Genomic DNA, 27,150 nt, shown 5'->3' with positions numbered 1-27,150 from the left:
GAGGCAGCTCCATTAATCATTTAGAGCGCTGTTCAGAGTGGAGGTCAGCCTGATTGCAGCGGATAGGGTATCTTCCCAGCGCCCCGCCAGGGACCTCCTTGATTTGAATTAAAAAATATGAAGCTACCCCCCCAGCCCCAGACCGTATCATGTGACCACGCTCGACAGAGCCACTCAGATTAAGAGATTGGAGACATGCGTTTATTTTTCAGGGGCTCGCTGAAACATTAGACTCGCACAGGTGTCTATGGAAGAGAGGGAGAGAGAGGGTGAGAGAAAGAGGTTAGGAGATAACGCATTGCCCTCCTGCATCTTTCTCCCCTCTTCTATCTCTCTGTACCCTGTTCTTTTCATCCGTAACTTGTTGCTGTGCTTTGTGAAACTGGAAACAGTAACTCAGTTTTATCCCTCCTCTGATATTTCCCCACTCTTTCAAGCCCATGAAACTGTGCATTTGTTACAAAACCTTTATAACTTAATAGGAATATGGTATTTTACGAGCATGTAGGACAACCAGGTCTGCACTAGCGGAATGCCTGAAGACCCAGCAGAGACCCAGACAGACAGCCGCGTGGGCAAACTGTCTGACAGCGGCTGGCGGGCGGGCGGGGTCAGATAGTCTGGGGGGGTGGAGGATACTGTAGCTCCCCTAAAATGGGCCAAGGAGTAAAATGACCAAAAGTGTTAGCCCATGAGAAGAGAAATGGCCCTCCCTCCACCAACCCCCACCCCTAATGACAGCCGTCCAGGCCCCAAGATTTACTGTGCCTCGGAAACCCGGATGCAGACGACCACAAATCAGCATGACTATGAAATAGAGGTAGGCCGCACCACTGCACCGGCTCCCAAAGGTGCCCGCGGAATTTACGGGCTCCTCCAGCACTTCAAAAGATCTCCATAACTTAGGGCCAGACAATTTTATTGTTTCATGGAAGGCAGGGGGGAAAAGGACCAGAGCGAAAGATAGATGGGCTGGGGAAAAATTAAAACCTCCTTTGTCTCAGACAATTAAAATTCCGATGGTGGCTGCCCCTGCCGCAGCACTGAAGCAGCGAGTTGCGGATTCCTTTGCTTTAAGTGCTGTCTCTCAGTAATAGAGCTTAAACTAACACTGATGGGTTATGCATCCAGGCTGTGTTGTCTCAGGGGCTTCAGTGTGTTTGTGTTTCCTCCTCTATGTCCCAGAGCTCTGTAGTACACCAACAACAGAGCAGGACGTCTGTGAAATAAGCGCTCCGCTGAGATTATATCAGCTTTCCTTGTTAAAATTAATGATCTCGACACCTTGCTCCACAAGGCTTTTGGCCGATACACAGTCTTGTTAATATCCACTTTATATGTGTTCACTATTGCTGCCCACAGCGTTCCTCATTAACCATTGGCCAGTGGGGTAGGCCAGACAGGCCATAGCTGGACTTGCCCTACACCATAGATTGCCAGATGGAGTAGTATAATGTGTGTGTGTGTGTGTGTGTGTGTGTGTGTGTGTGTGTGTGTGCGTGCGTGCGTGCGTGCGTGCGTGCGTGCGTGCGTGCGTGCACGCGCTCACATGTGTGTGTGTGTTGCTATAACAGTTTAAGTAATCAAACCCTGCTGTTTGGCTTTTGAGAGAAGGACAGGTTCCCCTCTTGGCTGAAGGTATACAAACGGACACACGGCTCCTGTTGGTACAGCGTCAGATGAGACTTCTCAGCCAGGAAGCTGACACTAACAGCAGGTGGCCTCCCAAATGTTATCTCTGTGACCTATGGCTGGCCATGTCTGATCACTTTACAATAACTCAATTCACTCACTGTGAGGAGGGGATCACTAAAGCCTGTCCACAACTGATAAGATATCCTCGACAGCAGGACAGGGATTTTCTATCCTGGGAGAGATAGACAACAAAGACTCCAACAGGGAGACAGTGAACAAGAGAAGTAGGAGAGTGACTGAAAAATAAACAATTGCGTGAATGTACAGTCAGACAGGTACAATGCCACTAGATTGAGAACAGTGGCCCCTAAATGTTTTTAACACCTGCACCCAGCTAAAGATTTGGCGACATTTCTTGTGACCCACCAAGTACATAAAACCATTGTCTTGTCTTAAAGGGGCAATCCGATGTTGAAACATTAATAAAGCGTTTTCCCTGCCACTGTTTCTGTAAAAATCTGAGGGATGAGGCTGGAGAAATAGACAGAGCTATGGATGCAAGGACTGACCATCCATGATATCAAAATATAGTTTTAACCATATTTTGAGGCTATACATTGTTTGTTTACATTTATTTTGTTTACAAACATTGGAGTTAAAGAAGCTACATTTTGGGATCTGGCGTGGTACGACAGTTGAACTAAGCTCATGAGGCATTTATGTTATATTCTTCAAGAATCAATGGGTACATATCATTAATTTATACGTCGAAAAATGTATGTAGAAACTGCAGATTGACCCTTTAAGCTGTGACTCGCCAATTGGGAAATAATTATGTAATTACTCCTCTACTCTAGCATTCTGTCAAGTTTCATGGTTAAGGTTATACGGTTAACCTCAGACAGTGGCTCGAACTAGAGCACATACATAATTGTGTGGCCAGCCCATAGCCTGAGGAGGTGATGAGTAATCACTCTCTTGATTATACCTGCCACACAACTCTCTCGCTAACCTCTGTTTCACTAGGGTCATTCCACCTGAAAAAGTAAAAGAAAGAGACTTTCGACACCCGCCATCTCAGATTGTTCTGAAATTGTTTCTGTCGTTAGTAACAGATATGATTAGCGTTCCTGAAACATTGTTTTGTTTGAAATATAATTAGATTTCTGAGAAATTAAGCGAATTGAATGCACACAAATTGTCCATTTTAATGTAAAGGATTCAGATCATTTTCAATAAATATAGTAACCAGCATCTGATTTAGACCAAATTTCTTCCTACCAATACCATAAAATTGTAAAAAAAACACTCACGGTCCCCCACACTTCATGCCAATCCCACCCCAATAACCAGTATACAGTATCAGTTTTCTATGTTTGACAAGTAGTATGAACCTGTGGCTTGGAGTATTGCTTCTCCATAGTATGTAATGTATTCCATGTGAATCTGATGATGGTTGTTTTCCCCTGTTCAGAGAAATTAGTCATTGAAGTTGCTAGTATTATTTACCATAATGTAGTGTGAATGTACCATGTACCAAGCCAGTCCTCCGCAAAAGCAATACAGTTTTTCCTTCTCTTAGCAGCCTAATGCCTCAGCTCAACTCCTTGAATAGTCCAACAAGTGGCCACTCTCTGAGAGGGCTATCCCTATGGTGCCATTCTCATATGAATACTTTTCCTACAAGTCCAAAACATTGATGGACAAATTGGGTAGGGACTAAAATATTGTGACAGCCCTAATAAAATAATTAATTGAATGGCAGTCATGTTTTTTTATTTTATTATTAGGAAACAGTTGTATTGTGATTAGTGACATTTGCCATTAAACCCAGTCTAACCCAATACCATTACAATTGCAGAACTCTATTCAGTGTGTCTTTGGGAGCATTGAAGACCAATAGAGACAAWAAAATTGAAACCACTGCTATAGCCTAATGGTTTGCTTGTTCACCAGGAACTAATCCAGACCTTTTTTGATGGGAATAAACCACACATGAAGGGGCCGTTTCCTTGACACGGATTAAGTTTAAAAGAAAGACAAACTGAATTGCTTTCATGAAAGACTGATTTGAATTGTGAGGATGACCAAACAATTTATTTTCATCATGAGCGAAATCTATTGGTTTTCTACTCAATGTTGCGAAGGAAATGTTGTGATCTATTTAATAAACACAAGAGAACAGCAAAATGGATAAAATAGTGTGGCGGTATAGCAGGAATAGTGGTATCTAGTGGTCAAAACCTGGTGCTTTCACACTACTTTATGGTAAATTATGCAAGCAACTTCAATGACAAATTTCTCTGAAGAGGGGAAAAAAACATCACTATATTCATAGGGAATACATTACATAGTATAGAGAAGCAATACTCCAAGCCACAGCTTCATACTACTTGTCAAACATAGAGAACTGATACTGTATACTGGTTGTTGGGGTGTGGGGGGTCCGGGGGTGGCTTTTGACAATTTTTTTGAGATTCCTCATGTCTTACTCATTAGTAGGAAGAAGTTTGGTCCAAATCGAATGTTGGGTACTTTCTTTATTTAATATTTTCTGAATCCTATAAATTAAAATGGCCAATTTGGGTGCAATCAATTAGCTTCATTTCTCAGAGATACAATTTAATTTCAACAAAATAATGTTTCAGGAATGTGAATCTTACCTGTTTCTAACTACAGAAACAATTTCATAACTACCTGAGATGGTGGGTGTCATGGCTTGCTGAAATGACATGGAACGACTCACTTCTATTCAAATTCTGTTCTTGTTTTCAAGGCTGATGTGCTATAACCCATATCCTACCACAACCCTCAAGCAGGCCAGTAGGGAACAGACATCCCACATGCATGACCAATTTACCTGAATTAACTCTCTTAATTTGTGTGTGTGTGGTGCATGGATGCTGCCTTTCTGGTGTTTGTGTGTGCGTGTGTATGTAACTCCATAGGGGTCGAGTGCGGTAGGGGTGGCTCTAATTTCCTGAACAAGTTGATAAAAGACAGAATCCAGACATCCTCAGAGCAGAGCTAGAGGAAGCCCAATCCTTGGTGGATGGAGAGGGCCTGTGCTCCAAAGTTGCGGGGCATTCCCGCAATTTAGCTTTAATTAAGCGCACCGGGCGAGTCACTGAGGAACAATGAGCTGTCTGTCTGTTCAAGGAGCTGCGGTCAGAACTTGAAGCCAGCCGGCGAGTCTGTTCACTCTATAAATCCAGCCTCTTCCTTGACCATAAAGCCCTGCTGGATAGATTCTGGCCCAACATAGGTGTTGTTGCACTTGTTCAACTACTGAACTGAGACATGATTCAATAGGCTAAGTTATCTGAGAGAGGGAGAGAGAGAGAAAGAGGGAAAGAGTCAGAGTGGAAGAAAGAGAAGAAGTGTGTGGGAGTTTGATGTGCGTCCGAGGGTAGGACAAGACTGATGCATATCAGCCCAAGTCCCAGGGGACCAGAGAGGGGCCGAGGGACGAGTTGGGGGCAGAAAGCTACACCCCTTTCAGTATTTATTACCGCTATAATGTTTCAGCTCTCTGGTAAAGAACTTGTGAGCAGGTAGAGTGKAAAAAATGTATCATCCACAACTGATAAAACAACAGAAGGCATAAACTTGGGAGGCTGTAAAATAGCATGGGGTGGCTCAAGGGGTATCATCACAGATTGATTCCAGACTTTGGTTTTCTAGTCCTGAAAAGGAATCTGTCCTCCACTTAATAATCCTGCACTGCTCTGGTCCATTCACCAGATGAATTCACACAATACCGTATAGTTTTCCTTTCTTTTCTCCTCATACTCAAGTGATCCATATTCGGATATTGATAGAGGATTTTTAGAATGTCATCTTTTGTTGCACAGTGTTTCCTTTTATTACAGGAAGGTTTTGTTTTACCCATCAATCACAAGGGTTGTCGCAATACCTCAGAGCTCTTCCCTTGTGGAGGGTTCAGGAGAAGGTCCTTTTAGAGCGACACCTTGCTGTGGGTGTGTGCGTGTGTGTGTGTGTGTGTGTGTGTGTGTGGTGTGAGTGTGAGTGTGAGTGTGTGTGTGTGTGTGTTGTGGTGGGGGGGGGGTGGGAGGTGTTGTTGTGTGTGTGTTTGGGTGTTTGTGTTGTGGGTGGAGGTGTGTATGGGTTTGTGCCTCTGTTGTGTAATTTGCACACTTCTCTGAGCATACACTATTTGTTTAACTTTATTCTATAATCTAGTCTATGTGTAGCTAGACATATAACCCAAGACTTCAGATATTCGGCCGACTATTTAGGAAAAGTTCATGGGATTTTTACATCAAAGTCAAAAGTGCTAGAGACAGTGAAAAATATGGACAGTGGTGTGTGTGCACTAACCCTAAACGTGGGATGAACTGTAGTTTTGAGAAACCATGAATTGAGTTGCGTTGCCTTTATAAATTTAACTTGACTGGCCAATAAAAAAAAAGGTCTCCACCGCAGGTCGACTGCGGGTCAGGCCCATCTCCCCAATCGAGAGGGACTGATCTGACTCGCGTTTTCCAAAAACACAAACTGTGAAATTTATTACTTCAACAATGTCAGCTTTCCTCCGCACCACTGTCATCAGAGCAGGCAGGCCTTACCGTTCTAGTTGCAGCAGCAGAAAAACTTTGGGAAATAAGAGGATCCCGTATCATTTGCTGTTCCACCATTCCATGTCTTTCCGACCTTATTTGCGGATCCACCCTGGCTTCTCTGTCTGTCTGTCTGTCTGTGTCTGGTCGGTCTGTCTGTGTCTGTCTGTCTGTCTGTCCTGTCTGTCTGTCTGTCTGTCTGTCTGTCGTCTGTCTGTCTGTCTGTCTGTCTGTCTTGTCTGTTCTGTCTTGTCGTGTCTGTCTGTCTGGTCTGTTCTGTCTGTCTGTCTGTCTGTCTGTCTGTCTGTCTGTCTTCCTGTGCCTCTGTGCCCACTTGTTCAGTGTGACTGCTGGCACGGTTTAGTCTCGGAGAGGGCAGGGGAGCTCACACTCTCCGGGCCAAGTGCCAGCCTGTCCTCTACACCCATGTTTGACCACAGAGCCAAAAGCGAGTGTTTTCTATTTCTCTTGGATCCCTCTTTCAAAAGGTTTTCCTTGCTCTGTCTGTCGAAAGCTTAACCCCCGTTTCCAATGAGAAGTTCTCGTCCTGGCAAGAAACGGCTTAAACGAACACAGAATATTTCATTTTCGAGGGAAAAAATAAATAGATTGTGAAAACAAACTGGATGGGGTCTTTCATAAGTGCAGTTTGGAGTGTGGCTACAAACAGGAAAGGTGAGACACAGGTAAATGTGTCGGCTCATTCAATTAGCATTGACTCTGGCTAGAATGTCTTTCCATAAAAGCCTTCGCCGACTGAGCCAACGTCTTCTAATCCCACACGGGGCTGGCTGAATTTATTAAATTACTTCCAAGATTACATATGAAAAAAGTCTTCAAATATGCTGAGATGCACAAGATAAGCTTTCAAAGCTGCCTATCTGGTAATTCACAGAGAGAGCATTTTTGAATGGAAATTACTGCTCATGGGCAGTTTTCACTCAGTGGATCCTGTAAAACTAAGTGCCACATTTATCCTCTCCCACTAAGGAAATAGCTTTAAAAAAAGTATTCCAGGAGATTCACTGAAGATGTACACTGTAGCTTTGATAGCTATTAGAGTAGAAATATTTGCTAATACAAATTTGACTACTGCAACGACTATGACTACTAATGCTATTAATAATAACAATAGTTATGTTTATGATAAAATAATATATGACTTATTCACTTTAATAAATATTATTTCAATACAATAAAATGTGTACGTGTATTTTATAAATGTTTAAAAATAAGGGTGGTTAATCATAGAGATGAACAGACTAACAGACTATATATTTATCTAAATTTGTTTGTATTTATCCAGTCACTGTATTTGTCTATGTGAATATACAGGGGAAACAGGCCTGCTGTGAACTATAAGAACAGTCTGGGTAATACAACAAACATTTTCCCTCGCATCCTTTTACATGTACAGTGTAAAGTTTTACATTGAGTCTAAATTGGGTTTGCAGTATCTGTTAGCATTTATGAGGCCCTCAAACTTGGCCGGCACATGGAAACAACACCCTGGATCTTACAATTACCCCTTCCACTCCAGTTAAACACTCTACGCCCTAAAAAAGAAAGGGTCCGTAATGAGATTTTGCCAAAACATCAAACTGTAAGGTTGCGCTAGCTTTTCCGCTCCATCAGGGAATATAAAGTTTAAGACCCCTTTGCTATCAGTGACCCAGAGAGAAAAGGCACTGGCTGGAGAAGTGGCCCTCTAATTACCCAATGTGTGAGTGTGCAGTGAGACGCGGAGCCGCTGCAACAATGACACCTTGGGATGTATAGTTACAGCTGAACAGGACCCCTAATTTATATCAGCACTATCGCAGGGCTAAATTTATTGACGGTAACGAAATACAGTGAGATCTGTTTTAAAAAGCCCTAAGGCCTCTTATTTTACAACTTGTCTGTCTTTCACTCTAGCCTAAACTGTAACTGTAGAGCTGACATGAAGGACATATGGTTTCCAAAGAAACCATTAGAAGGACACCCAGGCCCCCACACCCCAATCCCCACCTCAACCACCACCCCAATAAACTACATTATTCGTCAACTTAGAATGACTGAGTTCTGTGTATCTAGACAAAAAGGGGAAAATGTGAAGTTCAAACAGTTTTCAAGGAAAGTGAATTTACTGAGTGACACTGGATGATCATTTGAATGCGAGTCAGGGGMAATTTGGGATGGAGAGGGAGAGGGGGGAAGACGTGCCTGTAACAGAGAGGTCAGACAGAAAACTTCAAAGTCGACATTCAGAATTCAGTGTGTTTTTATGTGAGGGTCTGTGTTCTCTCCCAGTGGTTTTAAGTTCAAACGAGCAAGGGCTTATAAAAGGCATGTTAGGCCTATTATGTACATCCTATCTGTTCCAGACCTTACTGACCTTCACGAGACGTCCAGAAATAAGCAGTCATTAACTCGACCTCCACTGGAATTTATTTACGCTGGCTAATTTCTGCCTAGTTTTTGCAAGACCAAGGAGGGAGACGAACATCCTGGTTTTATTGGCCATTAGAGAGCTTGGGTTAACGCAGGGCAGTTTGTTTGGCTAAGTGGGGCAATTTTCGTCTTTAAGTATCTCATGCCACTTCCCCTCGCAACATGTAAATGATACACACTCAGCCTTCCCACCCCAACTCCTCCAACTTGGTGAGAATTTCAATCAAACTCGCTATCAAACTTTTTCTCTGAATTGTCCCACAAATATTTTTTCATTAAATCTTTTTGTTCATTAAATATTTGCATATGTATCCTTATGTTCACTTCGTGGAACTGTTTTAAAAATTATCTGTTTACAATGCGGTGTTACAGTACATGGGGTGTGTTTTCAGATAGGAGACTGGTTATTATTCATGCTCTTCATTTGGTCCAGCTCAGGTGGACTGAGGCCTGCTGTTATCTCTGGCTGATGAGGTCATGTAATGAGGTCATATAGATAACCTGCTGCTGGAAGCCAAGTAACACTGTCTACCAGGGACAGAGTGGAATGTCACTGCAGTATCATGTAAAATAATATTTCTACTTTTGATTTTAAAGCTACTGTCTGTTAGTTATCCAATCATTTCAACTAATGACGAATTCACCAAATACACAATGAGATCAGTACAACTGTTTTGCCTCATTATAACCAAATAAACTCACAAATTCACTTGTTGTCACCTACTGTATATCTTCTCATTAATATTCCCCAACTCCCTGGACGTGTTGCCAAATCTCACACAAAGGACAACAAGCCACAATTTGACCTGAGGATTAGATTCGTGCACAGTCTTAGCTGGGACGCCCATCTTTCACCCCCTCCTCTCCCCTTCCCTCCCCTTTTCACCTCCATCCTCCCTCCTCTCCTCCTCACCGACCCAGCGTCCTCCCCCTTTGCCCTGAGGAGGACGAGGCCAGAACAGCTGCACAGCCAATTGTCTGCTGTGAGTTACAGCAAGGTGCCTGGCTCCAGGCTTTTATTGATAATATTACAGTACTTGATGTAAATATGACTGCGGTGGCCTTCCCCCTCAGCGTGGGTCGAGGCTGGCCTGCAAACCAAACCCTGACCCCCGCGCACAGCTCCCCGAGGTGGAACACACAGCACAGGCTGCCGCTTGCAGGAAGCACGTAAGTGACGTTTGCCATAATAAATATCCTCCTGCTTTTTTGACAAAGGTTTTGTACTGCTTTATAGATTTATTTTATTTTATTTTGGGCCATAACTTCACACAGAACCGTATCTTGGGGCTGCAGGCCTCATTGCTACTAGAGAGTTGAAAGGTCATTGGCTTCAGAAAGTATTCATACCCTTTTACTTATTCCATGTTTTGTTGTGTTACAGCCTGAAATCAAACATGTTTTTAGACATTTTTACAAATGTATTGAAAATGAAATACAGAAATATCTAATTTAAATAAGTATTCACATCCCTGAGTCAATACTTTGTAGAAGCACCTTTGGCAGTGACTACAGCTGTGAGTCTTTTTGGGTAAGTCTCTAAGGGCTTTGCACACCTGGATTTTACAATATTTMCCCATTATTATTTAAAAATTCTTCAAGCTCTGTCAAGTTGATTGTTGATCATTGCTAGACAGCTATTTTCATGTCTTGCCATAGATTTTCAAGCGGATTAAAATCCAAACTGTAACTAGGTCTCTCTGGGAACATTTAATGTCATCTTGGTAAGCAACTCCAGTGTAGATTTGGCCTTGTGTTTTGGGTTATTGTCCTGTTGAAAGGTGAATTTTTCTCCCAGTGTCTGGTGGAAAGCAGACTGAACCAGGTTTTCCTCTAGGATTTTGCCTTTGCTTATAGCTGTATTCTGTTTCTTTTTATCCTAAAAAACTCCCTAGTCCTTGCCGATGACAACCATACCCATAACATGATGCAGCCCCCAACATGCTTGAAAATATGAAGAGTGGTACTCAGAGATGTGGATTTGCCCTAAACATAAAGCTTTGTATTCAGGACAAAAGGTGTATTTCTTTGCTACATTTTTTACTTAAGTCTCTTGTTGCAACAGGATGCATGTTTTGGAAATGTTTTATTTTGTACAGGCTTCCTTTTCTCTCTGTCATTTAGGTTAGTATTGTGAAGTAACTACAAAGTTGTTGATCCATCCTCAGTTTTTTCTTATCACAGCCATTACAAAAATAAATTTAGGAATGGCGCCTGTATCTTTGTGGTGACTGGGTATATTGATACAGCTTCCAAAGCCCAATTAATGACGTCAACATGCTCAAAGGGATATTCCACGTCTGCTTTTTTCTCTTGTTTTTTTCACGTCTATCAAGGCATTTTGAATGCCTTCGTTGTGAGGTATTGAAAAACCTCCCTGGTCTTTGTTGTTGAATCTGTGCTAGAAATGTACTACTCGATTGAGGGACCTTACAGATAATTGTATGTGTGAGATACAAAGATGGGGTAGTCAATCAAAAATCATGTTAACCACTATTATTGAACACGGAATGAGTCCATGCAACTTATTATGCAATTTGTTAAAGGCCTTTACAGACTGTACATCGGATTCAGTATTTTACGATTATCACGTCACACTGTGCGATGTTACCAAATTAAAATCTTGGTATTAACCTGGCCAGATTGTACGATTTACTTCAGTTCTGCAGTTCTTCAGCACCAGCAGCACCAGCATCACTCTATGTACTGTATATGCGGGAGTGAAGTGAGTTTTGACTCAAGACATTTCAGCTTTGAATTTTTTAACATTTTTTAACTGTTCTACAAACAAAATTCAACTTGGACATTATGGGGTATTGTGTGTAGATCAGTGACACAAAATCTCAATTTAATCCATTTTAAATTCAGGCTTAAACACAACAAAATGTGGAAAAAGTCAATGGGTGTGAATACTTTCTGAAGACACTGTGTACTGTTGGTCGGTTACAGTGTACTGCACACATGCTCTGTAGCACTGGGAGGCTCAGTCATTCTCTCTATCTCTCGCTCACACACACACACACCACACACACACACACACACACACACCACACACACACACACACACACACACACAACACACACACACACACACACACACACAACACACACACACATTCACTTATGCATGTGTGCACACACACACATAGCCTGCCGCCTTGCCTCTCCTCCTGCGCCAGCTGCAGAGTGTGTGCAGACAGACGGATCTTACTCCCAGTGATTAGGTCTTTCATGTGCCCTGACCTGAGGGTGTTAAGTCAGCTTTAATGCCTGAGCATTGAATTCTCTACTGTCTTCACTACTGGAGCTAAAGAGCCCCCCCCCCCCCACAGATGCAGTCCACCCACACTCCATTCCTTCACTGAGGGTAGATTTGTGATCAATACAATTTAAACACTGTGCCTTTCCACCAGCCAAGACAGGAAACGAATATGAATGTGGTATAAGCTTCCCCATTTCCTAGTTGATTAATATTATATGCTGAATGGATGCAGGTCCTGACAGTTAAGATGACAATATGAAGACAAAAGGGCCATATTTCATTATTACTTTCAGCAGTGCTCATTAAATTCTGTTACTCGATTAGCCATCTGCTGGGTGTGAGGGAGAAGAGTGAACAGAGGAGTGGGGATGTTACTGTACATGTATGGTAGCCTGATCGGTGWTTTTGCTCCACTGAAGCTGTTTATACTCATTAAAGATACCCATTAGATGGTATACAGTACATATACAAAGTCATCTTATCAACAAATACATTAAATGAAAGAAAAATATATTTCATTATTTTCATACATGTTATAACCAATTATAAATAAACAGGTTTCAGAGGGGTTGGTAATTCACACATGCTTTTTCTAAGTGTCAGTGAAAAGAATGGATATAGTGTTGCCCGTTTAAGGGTCACGAGTTGCCAATGTGGAATGGACACATGTAGCAATTTATCACTTGTCTCTCAACGCGTGTGTGGGTGGCCGAGCTCCGGGTATTATTGCAATTTGTGAGCAACTGACAGTAATCCCCCTCTCCCAGTGAAGGCCATATTTTCCTCTGCATGCAGGGAAGCACGTCTTCAGTAAACCTCATCCTACAAAAAATGMATACTCCCCCGCTATATGTACTTCATGTACAGACCATGATACTGTATATACTGTAGACCAAAGACATATATTTAAATGTATGGCTCTGCTGTAGACAGCTAGAGACATGCTTACAATAGCAGTTTTTTAACTATTAATCAATCCCATTAAAACGTCAGAAACAGATACGCCTACATTTTTGTGCTGTTAGATGTTGTTACACATTCTGAAGTTGTATGTGTGTTCTTTTTATCTAGGAAATAATCATAGTTCAATATCGTTTCCTTTTGTGCCTAATAAACTATCCCTGTTTTTGAAATACTTAAGGGCTTTCTACTGAGATATTAATTATACATAAATATGTTTGCTAAAACAGGTTTGTCTGATTTTAAATGAATAATGCTGAAAATAGTCTTTAAGAAACAACCAATTCAAAAAAAGTTAGCATTACCTTCATATCACACTGTTAAAAATAAAGGTGCAAGTTGGAACCAAATAAGGTTCTTGAGAGCGATGCCATAGGATAACCATTTTAGGGTCTCTGAAGAACCATGCAAAATAGGACCAGAATTGAATAGCCCTGCTGTAGGGCCTTTTTCGCATATTCCCCAGTGTGCCATTCGAGTGGATTTTAGATACCAGTACCACCCATGACTGTGTTTGCTTGTGACAAAGACATGCTTGTTGCATTCATTCATTTTCAGTCCTGTGACCTTCACCAAGTGAGATCCTAAGTGAATATGTTGTAATTGAAATGTAATTATTTAAGACAATACAATACATACACTGAGTATACCAAACATTAAGAACACCTTCCTAATATGGAGTTGCACACCCCCTTTTTGCCCTCAGAACAGCCTCAATTAATTGGGGCAAGGTGTCAAGCGTTCCACAGGGATGCTGGCCCATGTTGACTCCAATGCTTTCCACAGTTGTGTCAAGTTGTCTGGATGTCCTTTAAGTAGTGGACCATTCTTGATACACACAGGAAACTGTTGAGCGTGAAAAACACAGCAGCGTTGCAGTTCTTGACGCACTCAAATCATTGCGCCTGGCACCTACTACCATACCCTGTTCAAAGGCACTTAAATATTTTATCATGCTCATTCACCCTCTGAATGGCACACATACACAATCCATGTCTCAATTATCTCCTCCCCTTCATCTACACTTATAAAGTGGATTCAACAAGTGACATCAGTAAGGGAGCATAGCTTTCACCTGGATTCATCTGGTCAGTCTGTCATGGAAAGAGCAGGTGTTCCTAATGTTTTGTACACTCAGCATATTTTATAAGGCCTTCTTTTGAGGGTCTAGTTTTACCCACATCAGGCCTGCAAGTCATATTATTTAGAATTTTTATTCACTCGCAACCTGCATCAAGAATGACTGCCAGGCTTGGAAAGACTAAGATATGAGACCTTAAACATCTCAACTGGAACAACCATTTCAGTACCAGGTGCAATAAGCCAAGTAACAGATTGGAATATTTCAGAAAAATGCTTGTTATTTATATTTGAGATGCATACGATTAATTAATCAATCAATGTACATGCAAAAACATTGATATTGAAATAAACAATTCAAAAAAATATACCGGCAATAGAGCATGCTGGGAAATATGATAATGATGAGTGTYGTTTTGGTTCAACTCTGGTTATTAACACCAACCCTGGGGTTATTTTACACCACTGAGTGTTAATTTAACTCTTTACAGTGTTACTTTAACTCTTGAATCAACAGTAGAAATGTTACACTGAAAACTCAACACTATTTAACACTGGCCAATTTGCAGTGTGCTATGAAAGGGACACATCTCCAGGCTTCCATACATTTCAAGAACCATACATTTCTGAAGAACCGTAGATGCCACATCAAGAACCCCACACTTCACTCAACGGTTATTTTTTGGGCAAGAGTTCTCCAAGGAACATTAAGAGCTGAGGAAGAACCATTTAAGAATGAATTCTCAGTACAGTATCATTTATTGAACTTCAACTAATGTACATTTAATTTTCATTCATACTGCTCATTGACAATCAGGGTTTGAATAACACAAGGTGAAGAATAACAATATAATGTCAATATTATCAAATGTAAAATGAGTAACATTCTCAAAATACAAAATATAATAATAAAACGTTTCATGGTATTTCACCCCAGAACCACACACCAGTGTGTTGAGTTTTATCCACATTGAAAGGCAGACTGACCATTAAGGTCACAATCTGACACATTATGCCACCTCAATGATGATTGAACGTGATACTGACTTGCAGAAGTGAGAAACAAGTGAAATATCTGAGGTCAGTTACAGTGCCATATGTTATTACTTTGGAAGAAATAAGGTGAACAAATCTTACATAGTTGACTCAGAACATCTGAACTTTTATGGGAAAAGTCCATTTTGATGAATCGAATAGTTTGTTACAAAGAAGGATCCGTTCTAGGAATTAATCTAAATGAGTTGTGTTAAAAAATATCTAATGTTTTGGTCAACGGGAAAATTATTAATTTCCATGTTAACATTAGCAAAAGCAGCAGTAGAAAGGGAAACTACTGTATCTGTAATGACACATATGGGCCATTTCCTGGTGTATACTGTGGTTGCACACTCAAATTGATTGTAATTGTTAGCTTCCTGAATTTTGCAGGCGTTTAATTTGCCAGACTGGCTGAATTAAAAAACAATCATGAAATTCCACTCCTCCATATAAAAACAAGTATGTATACGTTTATTTACAAATCAAATATCTCTTGCCTAATCTATACATGTTTTTATATAACACAATTAAAGGCACTCCACTGTAAATACTGACATGCTTGATGGACAATCTGAGATCTTGAGAAGGAACTCATTATTATGAAAAGAATACAATTATAGAGTTTTCTTTCTGATGCTAAAGACACGTGTTCAGAAGGATGGATCAGCCATAGTTTGGATTGGTGTAAGACACTATAGAAGTTCTAATGTATTGATTCTAATCTACGCTATTCCGCTATACATAGAGAAAACTAGGCAATAACTGCCGTTGTCTTGAACTCAGTGTTCCCCCTATGTTCATTAAATCATTGCTGCCACTCAAAAAAATATTAATAATTCAGGATGGTAAACGTTTTCAGTGTAAACTTAAAAMACTAAAACCAGAAATATAGTATGTAAAAAATATTATGGAGCTATATATTTGTTAACAAGATCATATTTGAAAACTAACAATTACCTAAATAAAAACTAGATAGTCAGAGCGAATCTAAAATTCCAAGAATAGCATGGCATGGGGCCTCCATTGATTTTGTTATGTTTGAGTCACTCAGATAGCATAGGAACACTGCATAAGCCTTGACAAAATGTGTAGAACTGCAGGAAACTAGCTTTAAAACAGCAACATTTTGTCTCCGGGGCCAAGAGGAGGGCCTTTAAATATTTTGGTCGGGGAAGTCCCCATCGCTGCTGAAAAAAATCCTAGGGGAAACACTGCTTGAACTCATGAACTTACTGTACTGGAAGGAGGTGAACATGTTTTAATGCTGCACGCAAATGCATAAAACAGTCCTTCAAAGTACAGTAAAGCATGACATGATAATAGCTAACAATGAGTCAAGATCAATTGGTCAATGGTCTGTATATGACAAAAACATGTAGGCCTACAGTATGTCCTGCATTCTGTACTGTACTTATATGGTGCAGCAGTATCATACATTACTACAACTGACTGTATCGTGGAAGTATTTACTGGCCATGTGGCTTGTGACACCCCATGAACTCCTAGTTTCAAGTGAAACCACAAATCGCAGTAAAATCCAGAGGACAGGAATGGATACAAACTCAGCATTAGCACATAACTAATTACTGTGGATCAATGTTAATAAAATCTTTCCTGACATATAAAGTCCATGGTCTATAAAAGGGACCTTGCATAAGGGGAAAACATTAAGCGATGTTGCAGGTTTCTATGACCAGAGAGCAAACTGCCTTACAGTATACGTAAAGAGATACCCTCCCAGACTGTAACAGGCCATTGTAGTCATAGTATATGTGAGAGGAGAGATTGAGAAAAGAGCACAAGCTGGTTGATGAGAGGCATCAGATTGTAACAACATCCTCTGCGGTAGAAGCCATCTTAGCTGACCCTAAACTCCTTGTTAGGTGCCCAGGTAAAAGCCTTTTCTCTGTCCCACACAGCAGATGAGTGCAGTACACCTATCCAGCCTATCATATGCCCATATGGGGAAGCAGAGGTAATGAGGGCACTGTAAAGAAACCCTTCCCTATCACCCAGTGTATTCATCTAGTCTAATGCTCATTAAACAATAACATCAACTCAGGAGGAAAATAGATACATTTTAGATTTTCTTGTTCTGAATTTGAATCTGAATCTGAAATTCTAATAAGCACTGAAACGAGTAGCTATAAGATGTATCTCCAACTTGCCTGTTCCTTGTTTGGAGAATCTGAATGGATGATGTTTTGGATAAGGGTTAAATAATTAAATGATCATCCAAAAATAATACTAAAATGATTAAAATAGTCATTGAGTCTATTGCGAAACGCTGAGAAAATAAATGTACAGCTTAGTAAGAAAAGTTGGCAGATAATGCTGAAATACAATTTGAATAAATGGGAGAAGTCTGAAGCAGACTTTTTCAGTAATTCTAAAAAAAAAGTGTTTGCTTGGTTTTCTTGAAAGAGATAGAAAAACGTGTTTATTCACCAATATTTAAGGGAATTTAACATTTGTGTCAAAATTCATCATCTATAGTGTGTATATCATTAGTCTCACATCTTAAAGAACAAAGATGCCATGAAGGGTGAGAGAGGTCAATAGACAAAACAAGCTGACAATCAAATCACAATGTTTTTTGCCACCAGCAACGATTTCAATAAAGTGCCAATTAAGTATGTGTTTTGTCCGTGTAGTTCGCCCATTCTGCCTTTGAACGCGTGCATTGGTCCCTGAGAAATGTTATACAGTGCTGGGACATGGTTTCAGGAGGTTTGATGTTTCGCTCTATGGGCCATGTTGCCTCAGGGGTGCCTTCTGCAGTGTCATCAGAATTACATTTTGTGATTAGCAATAGACCTACCTGCAAAACAACACAATTTGAATAGGCTACTGAGTTGTACTACTGCTAGTGACTACTGCTATAATTAATTCGTCACTTTGTATAACCAACCATCTAAATAATAATAATAATATATTTCTTTCATTTTTTCCTTCATTATCTCTATCATCAAATATTTTGGTGTAAATCATCGATAGTTGACCCGTTGTTTCTATAGCGTAGTGGCAAGTTAWTGTAAGCCTACCCTAAAATGTTTGATAAAAATGTTTACATGTTTCACTCTACTTTGCACTTACTGTGAGTATAAACTATAAAGACTACCCTAGCCCTTGTGAGAATCTATGTGGACAATAGTTTGTTTTCTCATTAAACAACTTAAAACCCTTTTGGCTGTTTTGGAGGCCTATCAACAGGGGAAAATGCAGACCGCAGGTGCTCTCCTCTATTCAAAGGTCTTCTTCCTGACAAAACAGTGACGCCCGCGATTCAGACGGCGTTTGTTTGTTAAAAGTTTTTTTTTAATGCAATTTACGCAGACGCTGGCCTATAATAAAAATAATAATATCACACTTTGAGAGGCTCTGGAATAGGCTATATTTTGTCCGTGTATGTAGGCCTATAAGACCAGAGTTAATGGGCCTAAATTGGTCTCCAAAACTGCACACGCTTTACATAAGGTAGCTGTATCCACACAGCTACTTGCGCTTTCACCTAGCGCCTTGACAAGAGGCAGCCCATGAGATGTCACGCGCAGCCTGCGTCTCCGGGGACAATAAAGGTTACCAAGCGTGAAGTATCAGGGGTGCTGGAGTAGCACTCCACTTCAAATTATAGTTCGTGCTATGGATGTGAAGGGAAAATGCATAATAGATTCAGTGTACGGGTGAAGTAACTAAGCGAGCACTGAAAATAAACAGGAATCAAATCAAATGATTGATTGAAATAATTAGTCTCAGTAGCGGCCCAGGGCCCACACTCCAGCCCCCGTGGAAAGGTTGAAGAAAGCCACTTGTTGCTCCAGTGATCGCTCACACCTGCGTTGTGCGCAGATCTAATCTGTGATCTGAGATTTGTACAGAATGCCCAAGAGAATGTCCATGCGTAATTCTGTAAATCAGAGTAGCCTAAATCTTACGCTACATAGCCTATAGGGATAGGCTATACTCATAATCAATTGTTCGATATGTGTTTCTTAATGAGAATATAGAATAACCTGGCATATTCGTGAGTAGCGTAGGTTTTATTTCAAAACAGCTCTAAAAATCAGCTAGGTCTGTGTTATTGATAGCCTATCATCTACTGCGTGAACCATATTTGACCAACCTTGCCTCCTGGTCTGTCTGTACATTAAGACAAGATCTCCTCAGTCCTTCCAGTACTCCTTCCTGTGTAGGCCTATTGGGTAACAAGGTAGATATAAACATTTAATTATTGCATAGGCCCTCATTCATAGATCCTTAAACAGCAGAGACACCAAACGCCTGGGTTTAATTCGTTCTCTCTGTCTGCCCAACATGACATGTCTGAAAGAATGTAACTCATCAACCCACGTCGGGCCTGTCTCGGGGTAGGCCACGGAAAAGCCACGTCCCGCAGCCACCCTGCGCTCCCCCAAAACATCTTGCAATAATCAGTCCAATTAGTGGAGGTCGTGGCAGAGAGCTCTCGGGTTAGCGGTGGGAGGTTGTGAAAATAGGGGGCGGCTATTAGAAGAAACGCGATCCCCATTCATCAGCATTGTAATAATCACCGCTCTGACGAGCCACGCGGGCCCAGCGAAGCCCTGATCAAAATGATCCATGGAAACAAGAGGTTTACAAACACTGTCAAGGCGAGACGGGTACCTTGATTCGGCCTGTCACTGCCAGGTTCCTCCCGCTTGCAGCAGAGGCTTTGATGGGCGCTTGTGACTGCGCCGTCGCCCTGCAGCGCGCACTTTCCGCCTGCAAGGAATAAATTAATAGGCGCATCTTTAGCTGCAAGGAGCACTAGGCCTGTATAGGACATTGCATTGCTGTTGACAAGGAGGTGAAACAATAGGCTATAGGCCTATTCTGTAGTTGTACTGTAGCCATGTGTAGCCTACGCCTAGTTGGCTCTTAGCATTTTCAGTTCATGATCCCTAAATGCGCTCGCAAACAGAATGACGTATTGATTGATGTGATTTTCGTGAAATTACTATTTTTAGTAGCATATAGCTAGGCCTAATAACGCAAACTTTTTTCACATGGGCTAATGTATAAAGGCCTATATGTCAGAACAGAATTTCAAATGGATTTCATMAAATATTATTTTATATGGTGGCTAGAGCAATTGGCCTAGGTCTTTATATGCCTATACAGTCTATGACCTATTAGACACGATCATAAAATAACGTTTCTCAATAGTCAAATAGTCTACCCACAAGCAGTCATTATCAGACATGGTGCTAAAAAAGGGGGGGGGGACAGACGACCATTGTCACGGTCATCGCAAAAGTTATCATAAACGATTTGGGAGCTTTATGCATGTTATGGTTCAATTCGGAGACATTTAGCTGTTTCTTCTAGATTGTTAGAGAAGATACGCGAATTTAAAAGCGCTCGAAGTGGCTGGTCTGTCAAACAACGTTTGGATTCTCACTTTTGCTATATGAAAAGGGTTTTCTTAACCCCTCCTTTAGATCCGTCTTGAAGCACTATTTCGTGTCATTGATTGAACTTATACATTTGATATAGGCAATTGGAAGTTATATGCAATGGTTATTTTTTAAACATAGTTATTAAATATTTATTACACAGTTTCCCTTTCATCTTGTAGCCTTGGATTTATGATAATAATTGTTTAATTATTACACGCATATAGCCTATTAGCCTAATATTATTATTATTATTACATTCCCTTTGTGAGAGTTTATTTTTAAGTGGACGAAGACGGGGAATATATAACTCATTAATGCTCAGTCTAATATGGTTGAATTAGGAATTTTTCATATAGGCTACTCGTTTACACGATTAAATCGAAGCGTTGTTTTTATTAATACCCATTTCAGCAGCCTTGTCCCCTGATGATTAGCATCAGTCAAGCTAATGCCGAAATACCACTCTGCAAACTGGCTTCAGGCGAAACCCAAGTCAATTTATTAAACACGTTCCTTTTGCGAGTGAAAACACAACATGAAAACGGATAAGCGTCTTCTTACAAGATAATTCATCTTAATGATAAAATGGAAACTAGTCAGTGTGCGTTTTTCATTTGTTTAACACCTCTTCCTTCGATCGGCATGTTAAAATGCATGATTCCATGTATGACTATAGGCTATACATTATGCATGCATTTTAACCTACAGGTGCATACGAGACAGACCACTGTCCTTTCACTAAGGACTGATTTTCTTGCAATTAAGTGGCTCGGTTTCCTGGGTCTTATTTAGAGCACATAGGTCTGAATTAAGAGTAAAACTAAACTAGGCTACAATATTAAAGAGAAATAGAGACAAAGGCTACCATAAATATTTTAGCTTTTTGAGCAAATATATCCAAATAATTTTGGATGCGTGATTAGCCTACCTAAATTCAAAGTAGGCCTATTGGCCTAATTGGAATCAATTTTAACATCTAAAAGTAATTGATGCGAGGAAACATTCGTCGTTGACAATTTTTCTCTACTCAAAAATGTAGGCCTACGTATCTTATTTGTTGACTAGACGAGTAGGCTACACTTTCGTTCGAAACCTGTGTAGAAGCCCCGTCAGGCTGCACCCGCGCCGCGCAAGGCTACGCTGTGATCACTGCCCCACAGGTTGGAGCAGCTCGAGCTCGCCTGAAAGAGGGAAGGCAACCGAGGTCCATTTTCATTGAAGGCAAAACAACACAGAGCAGAACACGTTTTCATCTCTTGCCATATTACCACCCTTTCCATTTATACTACAAGCGTCAGCGATTCTATAATTTCACACAAAATGTAATTTTGCTAAGCTTTCTTGTGGTCTGAGGTGTTATTAAGTTAGATCAAAAAGCTTTTCGGATGAAAGCTGAAACAGGTTTTTGCGTTATATTTTACAGAAAGCAGATACCAGAGATGCGTTTAAGATCTGTGGATGGAAAGAGACCTGGCCTCGTGTGATATGATACTAGTGAGTGTAAATGTACTTAATGAAGAGGTCCCTCTGTGATGCAATATAAATCTATCAACTGGTCAATTCTTCACTCCATCGGTCAATACAAAATTACATCTTCACAACAGGTAGCTATGGCACTCTCACTCAGAACAATTATTATTATTGGTAGTTTAAAAAGACATKATGGGTATATTTAATTATTAACATCTATTATATGTCTTATATCCTGTCATCTCCAAACAAGAGCTTAATTTGTCTTACCGGCAGCATCAAGTAGGAGCTTTCGTTCCCCTCAGAAAGCCGCAGAGAGCGAGCTCTCCGCGCTCTCATAGCAGAATACACCTCTCTCAACCTTTGTTTTGTTATTCAGGCACCTTGTGCGTTTGCTCTAATGTTACAGTATTCCACATTGTACAGTTCCTGGGGATGTGTGCCCACAGGATGCCTGCCTGCCTGCCTTGTTAATTTGTCATACCCGCATGTGCATTAAATACTCTACAATGCATGGTTAATTACACCAGAGGTTATCAATGCGCACATGATCTAACAGGAGTTAAACTAGGATTTGAAGGTGAGGGAACTGTCTTCAAAACTGGGCACTTTTCTATGATTTTATTTTAGCAGAAATCTATTTAATTCAACTGTCTCCCATTCCTGGAACACGTGTCAACAGTGGCCCAAGTTTGCCCAAGTTATTCATACTTGGAGATATACTGTATCTATAGATTTTTGTCACTGTGTCAAAACATGGCAAATAATGCAAAATATGTGGTGAAACTATCTGTATTGTCCCSCAGCAATGTTTATTCACGTCTAGCCTATAGTTTAAATATCATTTCTATACCACGATGTTCCAGGTGAATTAGGCCTACGTACAATTCCTTATTACAATGTAATAAGCGTTAGATGACATATAATGAATAAGCAGTTATTGTGTAAACTGTGCATACACATGTGGTTCCTGGTTATGGACATGAACATTGGTTAGCATGATCTGTCGCACGCTCTGGCGCCATCCTCCCCAGGAAGAGGGATCACTGCTACACAGCCTCGCGCTCTTTGGCTGCCTCGAGTGTCTGTCAAACATGAGAGAGAAAAAAATCCCATTTACAGGAAAAAATCTGGGCAATATTTCTATTGGTTGGAGGGCTTGAATAGAAGGGAACAATCAGTCAGTGAGGCCAGGGAGCCACCTCAAACCATATCGGGTTACATTGAATGACAGCGTAACCATGGCAAATAATTTGACTAAAACTATTGTCTTATCCTCACCATCCCCGGGTCAGATAACCAACCAATCACAGTTCACATAATCGCTTTTCTTGCCAGTTTAGAATAATATTATTAAAACAAGCGAGCGAGCCTGGTCTTCGGGAGTAGGTAATGTTGAAACGACATAGAAAAGGTGGACAACGACTGTGGAAGGAGTAAACACTTTCTCTCGGTGTACCTTGAGGGGAATGCACAGCATTTTGTACTGCTATTCATAAACGGGACTTTCATTTTTTCTTTTCGATTGGATTTTATCCTCGTCATTTTTGATACAGCCTACTTTTGGAGACTTTCATGGTCGTTTGTGGACTTACAGTGTCGGTTACTTGCTTTAATGTCTTAGCCATAAAAGGGGACGTGTAAGTAGAGAAAAACATACCTGTTTATTAACTTGCAACCATGTCTATGCTTCCAACTTTTGGCTTTACGCAAGAGCAAGTCGCTTGCGTCTGCGAGGTCCTCCAACAGGGTGGAAACATTGAACGGCTCGGGCGCTTTTTGTGGTCTTTACCCGCGTGTGAGCACCTCCACAAAAATGAAAGTGTTCTCAAAGCTAAAGCTGTGGTCGCATTCCACAGAGGAAATTTCAGAGAGCTTTATAAGATCCTTGAGAGCCACCAATTTTCCCCTCACAATCACCCGAAGCTGCAGCAGCTGTGGCTCAAAGCGCACTACGTCGAGGCGGAGAAGCTCCGAGGCCGCCCTCTCGGGGCTGTGGGAAAATACCGCGTCCGCAGAAAGTTCCCCCTGCCTCGGTCTATCTGGGACGGCGAGGAGACAAGTTACTGTTTCAAAGAGAAGAGCCGGAGCGTACTCAGAGAATGGTACACACATAACCCCTACCCTTCCCCGCGAGAGAAGAGGGAGCTCGCCGAAGGCACCGGGTTGACAACCACGCAAGTCAGTAACTGGTTCAAAAACAGACGGCAAAGAGACCGCGCGGCAGAAGCTAAGGAAAGGTACGAGTAAGTGAATGTTTACTCCTTGTCTTATTGCTTGTGTGCGTAAAAGTCTGGGCCCTGACTTTAACTTGGATTATTTGTTAGGAAATACTGATTTATACATGCTAACCTCTCATTTCAAATCAGGGTACGGTAAACTATAGTATAATTTATTATAAGCTACCATTGATAATCATTCTAACATTGATAAGCAAAAGCAAACTAATATCATGCTTTTATTTTGCCATTTAAACTATCCACAATCAACGGATGCCAAATATGAACTCTGGCTTCATGATCACATCTGAAAGTATGTAAATGTAGATCATATATTTAGTTTCAAAAAAGTTCCTTGAATGTCAAGACGTTTTTATTCTGCTTGAGGGTGGTAGCTTTTTTGCTATTGCTTAATGAGCTGTTTGTAGGCCTACATTTTAATTTTCGAAATTATACTGTACAGAAGAGCTTTAATATGTATTTAGTCAGGTGTTCACTCGGAGGGTGTCTGCTTTCTCCCGCTGGCGACTAATTCAAACTGAAACCACTGCGTAAATCATGTCTTTCCACTTTAAAACCATGAGTCATTGCGATTCAGACTGTAAATATATGCCTAATACACGTTTAGCAATAATTAGGCCTGTCATTTGCGCCTGCCAGCTTGTGTGTGTACACAGTTAAGGTTTTCCATTATGCCTTCATACCCATAGGCCCAAACTAATAGCCTACACCAGTTTAGATATAGTTCAAATGGCTTAACATATTTTTTTTCTAACATTGACTTGGTGAAATACAGTAGTGACAAATTCGTCTATTCGTCCTCATTAAGGGTAGGGTGGTGATTSATAAAATGTGTTTAGAAACGGCTAAATCCACTGCAGATTTCTAATAATAATTGAATGATATAAATGATATAGCAACAGTAAAGGTACTAATATAAATCTCACACATTGCATTTCTGTTTAGGGGTGTGTCGTTTGCGTCTGTGTGAATTCAAAAATAAGTTGCATGCACACTCCAGCAAATGCATAGGTATAAATAACCCTGTATGTATTTCCTGAACATAGATTCTCCCGTTTTTATTATGCGGGCAAACAAGATCTGCACAATGGAACTAGATGATGCAAGAAAATCTAACATTGTTACTAGTTTCAAATAGGCCTTGACACTTGACTTGAATTTCACACATTGTTGTTTAACTTGCATAGCCTAGATTTATGAGAACTTCTTATTAAAAATACTGGAGAGACCAATGACGGTGACGACATATCCCACACTGCTCATTTACCAGTTCCTTTTAGTCTATAGGCCTAAAACTTGTATATTAAAATCTGTACTAAATTGTTCATCCAAACATAACTCGGTATAATTATGATAAGTATTTGTGTTGTTTGCAAGCGAATGCATGTTTGTATAGGCTACCTGACAATATGGGCTAATATAGGGTTCATTATTACTTACCATATTATCATCTTTCCTTTCCACAGGGAAAACAACGAAAACTCCAACACCAACAGCCACAACCCATTGACTTCTTCCATGAATGGAAATAAAACACTTTTGGGGAGCTCAGATGACGACAAAACGCCTTCAGGGACTCCGGATAACACCTCGTCGACTCCGGCTATGCTCATCGCTTCAAACTCGGGGCTGCAGATGCACGGCCTAGCGCCTCCACCCGGGCCTAGCGCCATGCCAGTGTCCAGCCATGACTCTGTGCACCATCATCACTCTTTGCACGATACTATACTGAACCCTATGTCGTCCAACCTGGTCGACCTCGGCTCTTAAACACGAGACCCTGGTTGGAAAGGGACTTTCTGAGTTACGTGGATGTTTGAGAAAAGCTTCAGGCACCTGATGCGAGGAGCAAAGGCGAAAGGACAGTCAGGAAAATGTGGCTCACACGGTGAGAGGTGAGATGGTAGGCGTTTAGCTGAAAGGTATTTTACCGGAATGTGATAACATGTTATATTGTTGAAAACAATAACAATAAAATGTCTTAATTCTTGTTACTATTATCGTTATTATTTTAGGGGATAGATATCAACAGATGCGTAAACTCAAAGTCAGGTACCCCATGACCTTTTGTTTACACATAGGTTTTCCAAGAGAGCCATATTCAGTTAGATTTTGTTTTGGGGTATCATCGCTTAAGTGTTTTACTATCATGAGAGCCGTATGTGAACGATTAAAGATTATAATATCTTATTATTTGTATTTTCATTTGGAAAGCGACTGCATGTTAACTCTGCGATTAATAATAAAACATAAACAAATCGATCTTACTATAGTTTCATATACCCTTTACAATAAAACAAAGAAATGCATTCATTTGAAAGGAGAACTTGTTTGATTTATATTATTTCAGCTTTTTATTTGAAAAATGGCAATTCATTTTTTGTGTGGAGTTTGTTTTTYCACATCATAGTTGACCATTGAGATATATTTCATACGATGGAAAACACCACTTGTGATTTTTTGCAAAATGCTTTAGAACCACACCCACATTTTWAAATATATTGTTGACCATAATGTAAGCCAGTGCGTAAAGTAGCCTAGGAGGAGCATGATTTTCGTTGATTCATTATTTTGAAAAGGCGACAGAATGTCTAACCTGAAAATACATCTGTGTTACGTCTCCGCGTTATGATTCTGATTTCGATAGTATCGTGTTGCAACATTGGGCTATCAAGTGGGCTAAGGTAGCCATTAAACCGGATGCAAAGGCAGCCCGATATGAGACCTGTGTTTTCTTTTTTTTTCTTACTGTAGGCCTAGACCTGGGTCTATATTATTTCTCGAAATGTAATGTGACCAGACAACATTTCAAAGTAGCCTACAAAGTCTTTGAAAACGTAAAATATATATTTTCTTATAGCCTATATGTTTACTGCGCTTTCCTTGTCTTGTTATTTTCGTGTTTGAAGATATATGATGAAGGTGTATGGCGCGTATAGGCCCAAAACCCCAGTGCCTATGCGTATTACACTTTTACAGAGAGGTTTGCCTATATTCTAGGCCTACTGCTGTGCTGTGATTTCGTGACATAT

At 40.6% G+C, this 27,150-nt stretch overlaps 1 protein-coding gene and 1 long non-coding RNA gene across 3 annotated transcripts in view; one reads left to right on the top strand and one right to left on the bottom strand.

Moving 5' to 3' along the window:
• Window positions 1-22,474, bottom strand: part of LOC111968045 (uncharacterized) — a 42,776-nt gene extending 20,302 nt beyond the window's left edge. Inside the window, exons 1-3 of the long non-coding RNA XR_002877823.3 lie at window positions 22,149-22,474; window positions 19,633-19,731; window positions 19,112-19,183 (exon numbers count right to left, since the gene is read on the bottom strand). This is a non-coding gene — a long non-coding RNA (uncharacterized lncRNA). The remainder of the gene's footprint in view (window positions 1-19,111; window positions 19,184-19,632; window positions 19,732-22,148) is intronic.
• A 553-nt stretch (window positions 22,475-23,027) lies between these two features.
• six2a (SIX homeobox 2a) lies at window positions 23,028-26,840 on the top strand. 2 transcript variants are annotated; one of them, XM_023993567.3, is made up of 2 exons: window positions 23,028-24,124; window positions 25,585-26,840. In XM_023993567.3, exons 1-2 carry the CDS (start codon window positions 23,559-23,561, stop codon window positions 25,886-25,888), a joined length of 870 nt encoding a protein of 289 aa, XP_023849335.1. In that variant the 5' UTR covers window positions 23,028-23,558; the 3' UTR covers window positions 25,889-26,840. The 2 variants fall into 2 exon arrangements, with proteins under 2 accessions (XP_023849335.1, XP_023849336.1); XM_023993568.3 differs by having other exon boundaries at window positions 23,029-24,118.
• Window positions 26,841-27,150: the final 310 nt, after the last annotated feature.

The sequence above is a fragment of the Salvelinus sp. IW2-2015 genome, linkage group LG8 (genome assembly GCF_002910315.2).
Source record: "Salvelinus sp. IW2-2015 linkage group LG8, ASM291031v2, whole genome shotgun sequence".
NCBI classification, from domain to species: domain Eukaryota; kingdom Metazoa; phylum Chordata; class Actinopteri; order Salmoniformes; family Salmonidae; genus Salvelinus; species Salvelinus sp. IW2-2015.
This window is presented reverse-complemented; position numbering and strand designations above follow the sequence as displayed.

Excerpts from the sequence above, each read along its gene's own strand:
- six2a (XM_023993567.3), top strand. The coding sequence starts at position 23,559 with ATGTCTATGCTTCCAACTTTTGGCTTTACGCAAGAGCAAGTCGCTTGC. Across the intron at positions 24,125-25,584 it reads GAAGCTAAGGAAAGGTACGA|GGAAAACAACGAAAACTCCA; the intron begins GTAAGTGAATGT and ends TCCTTTCCACAG.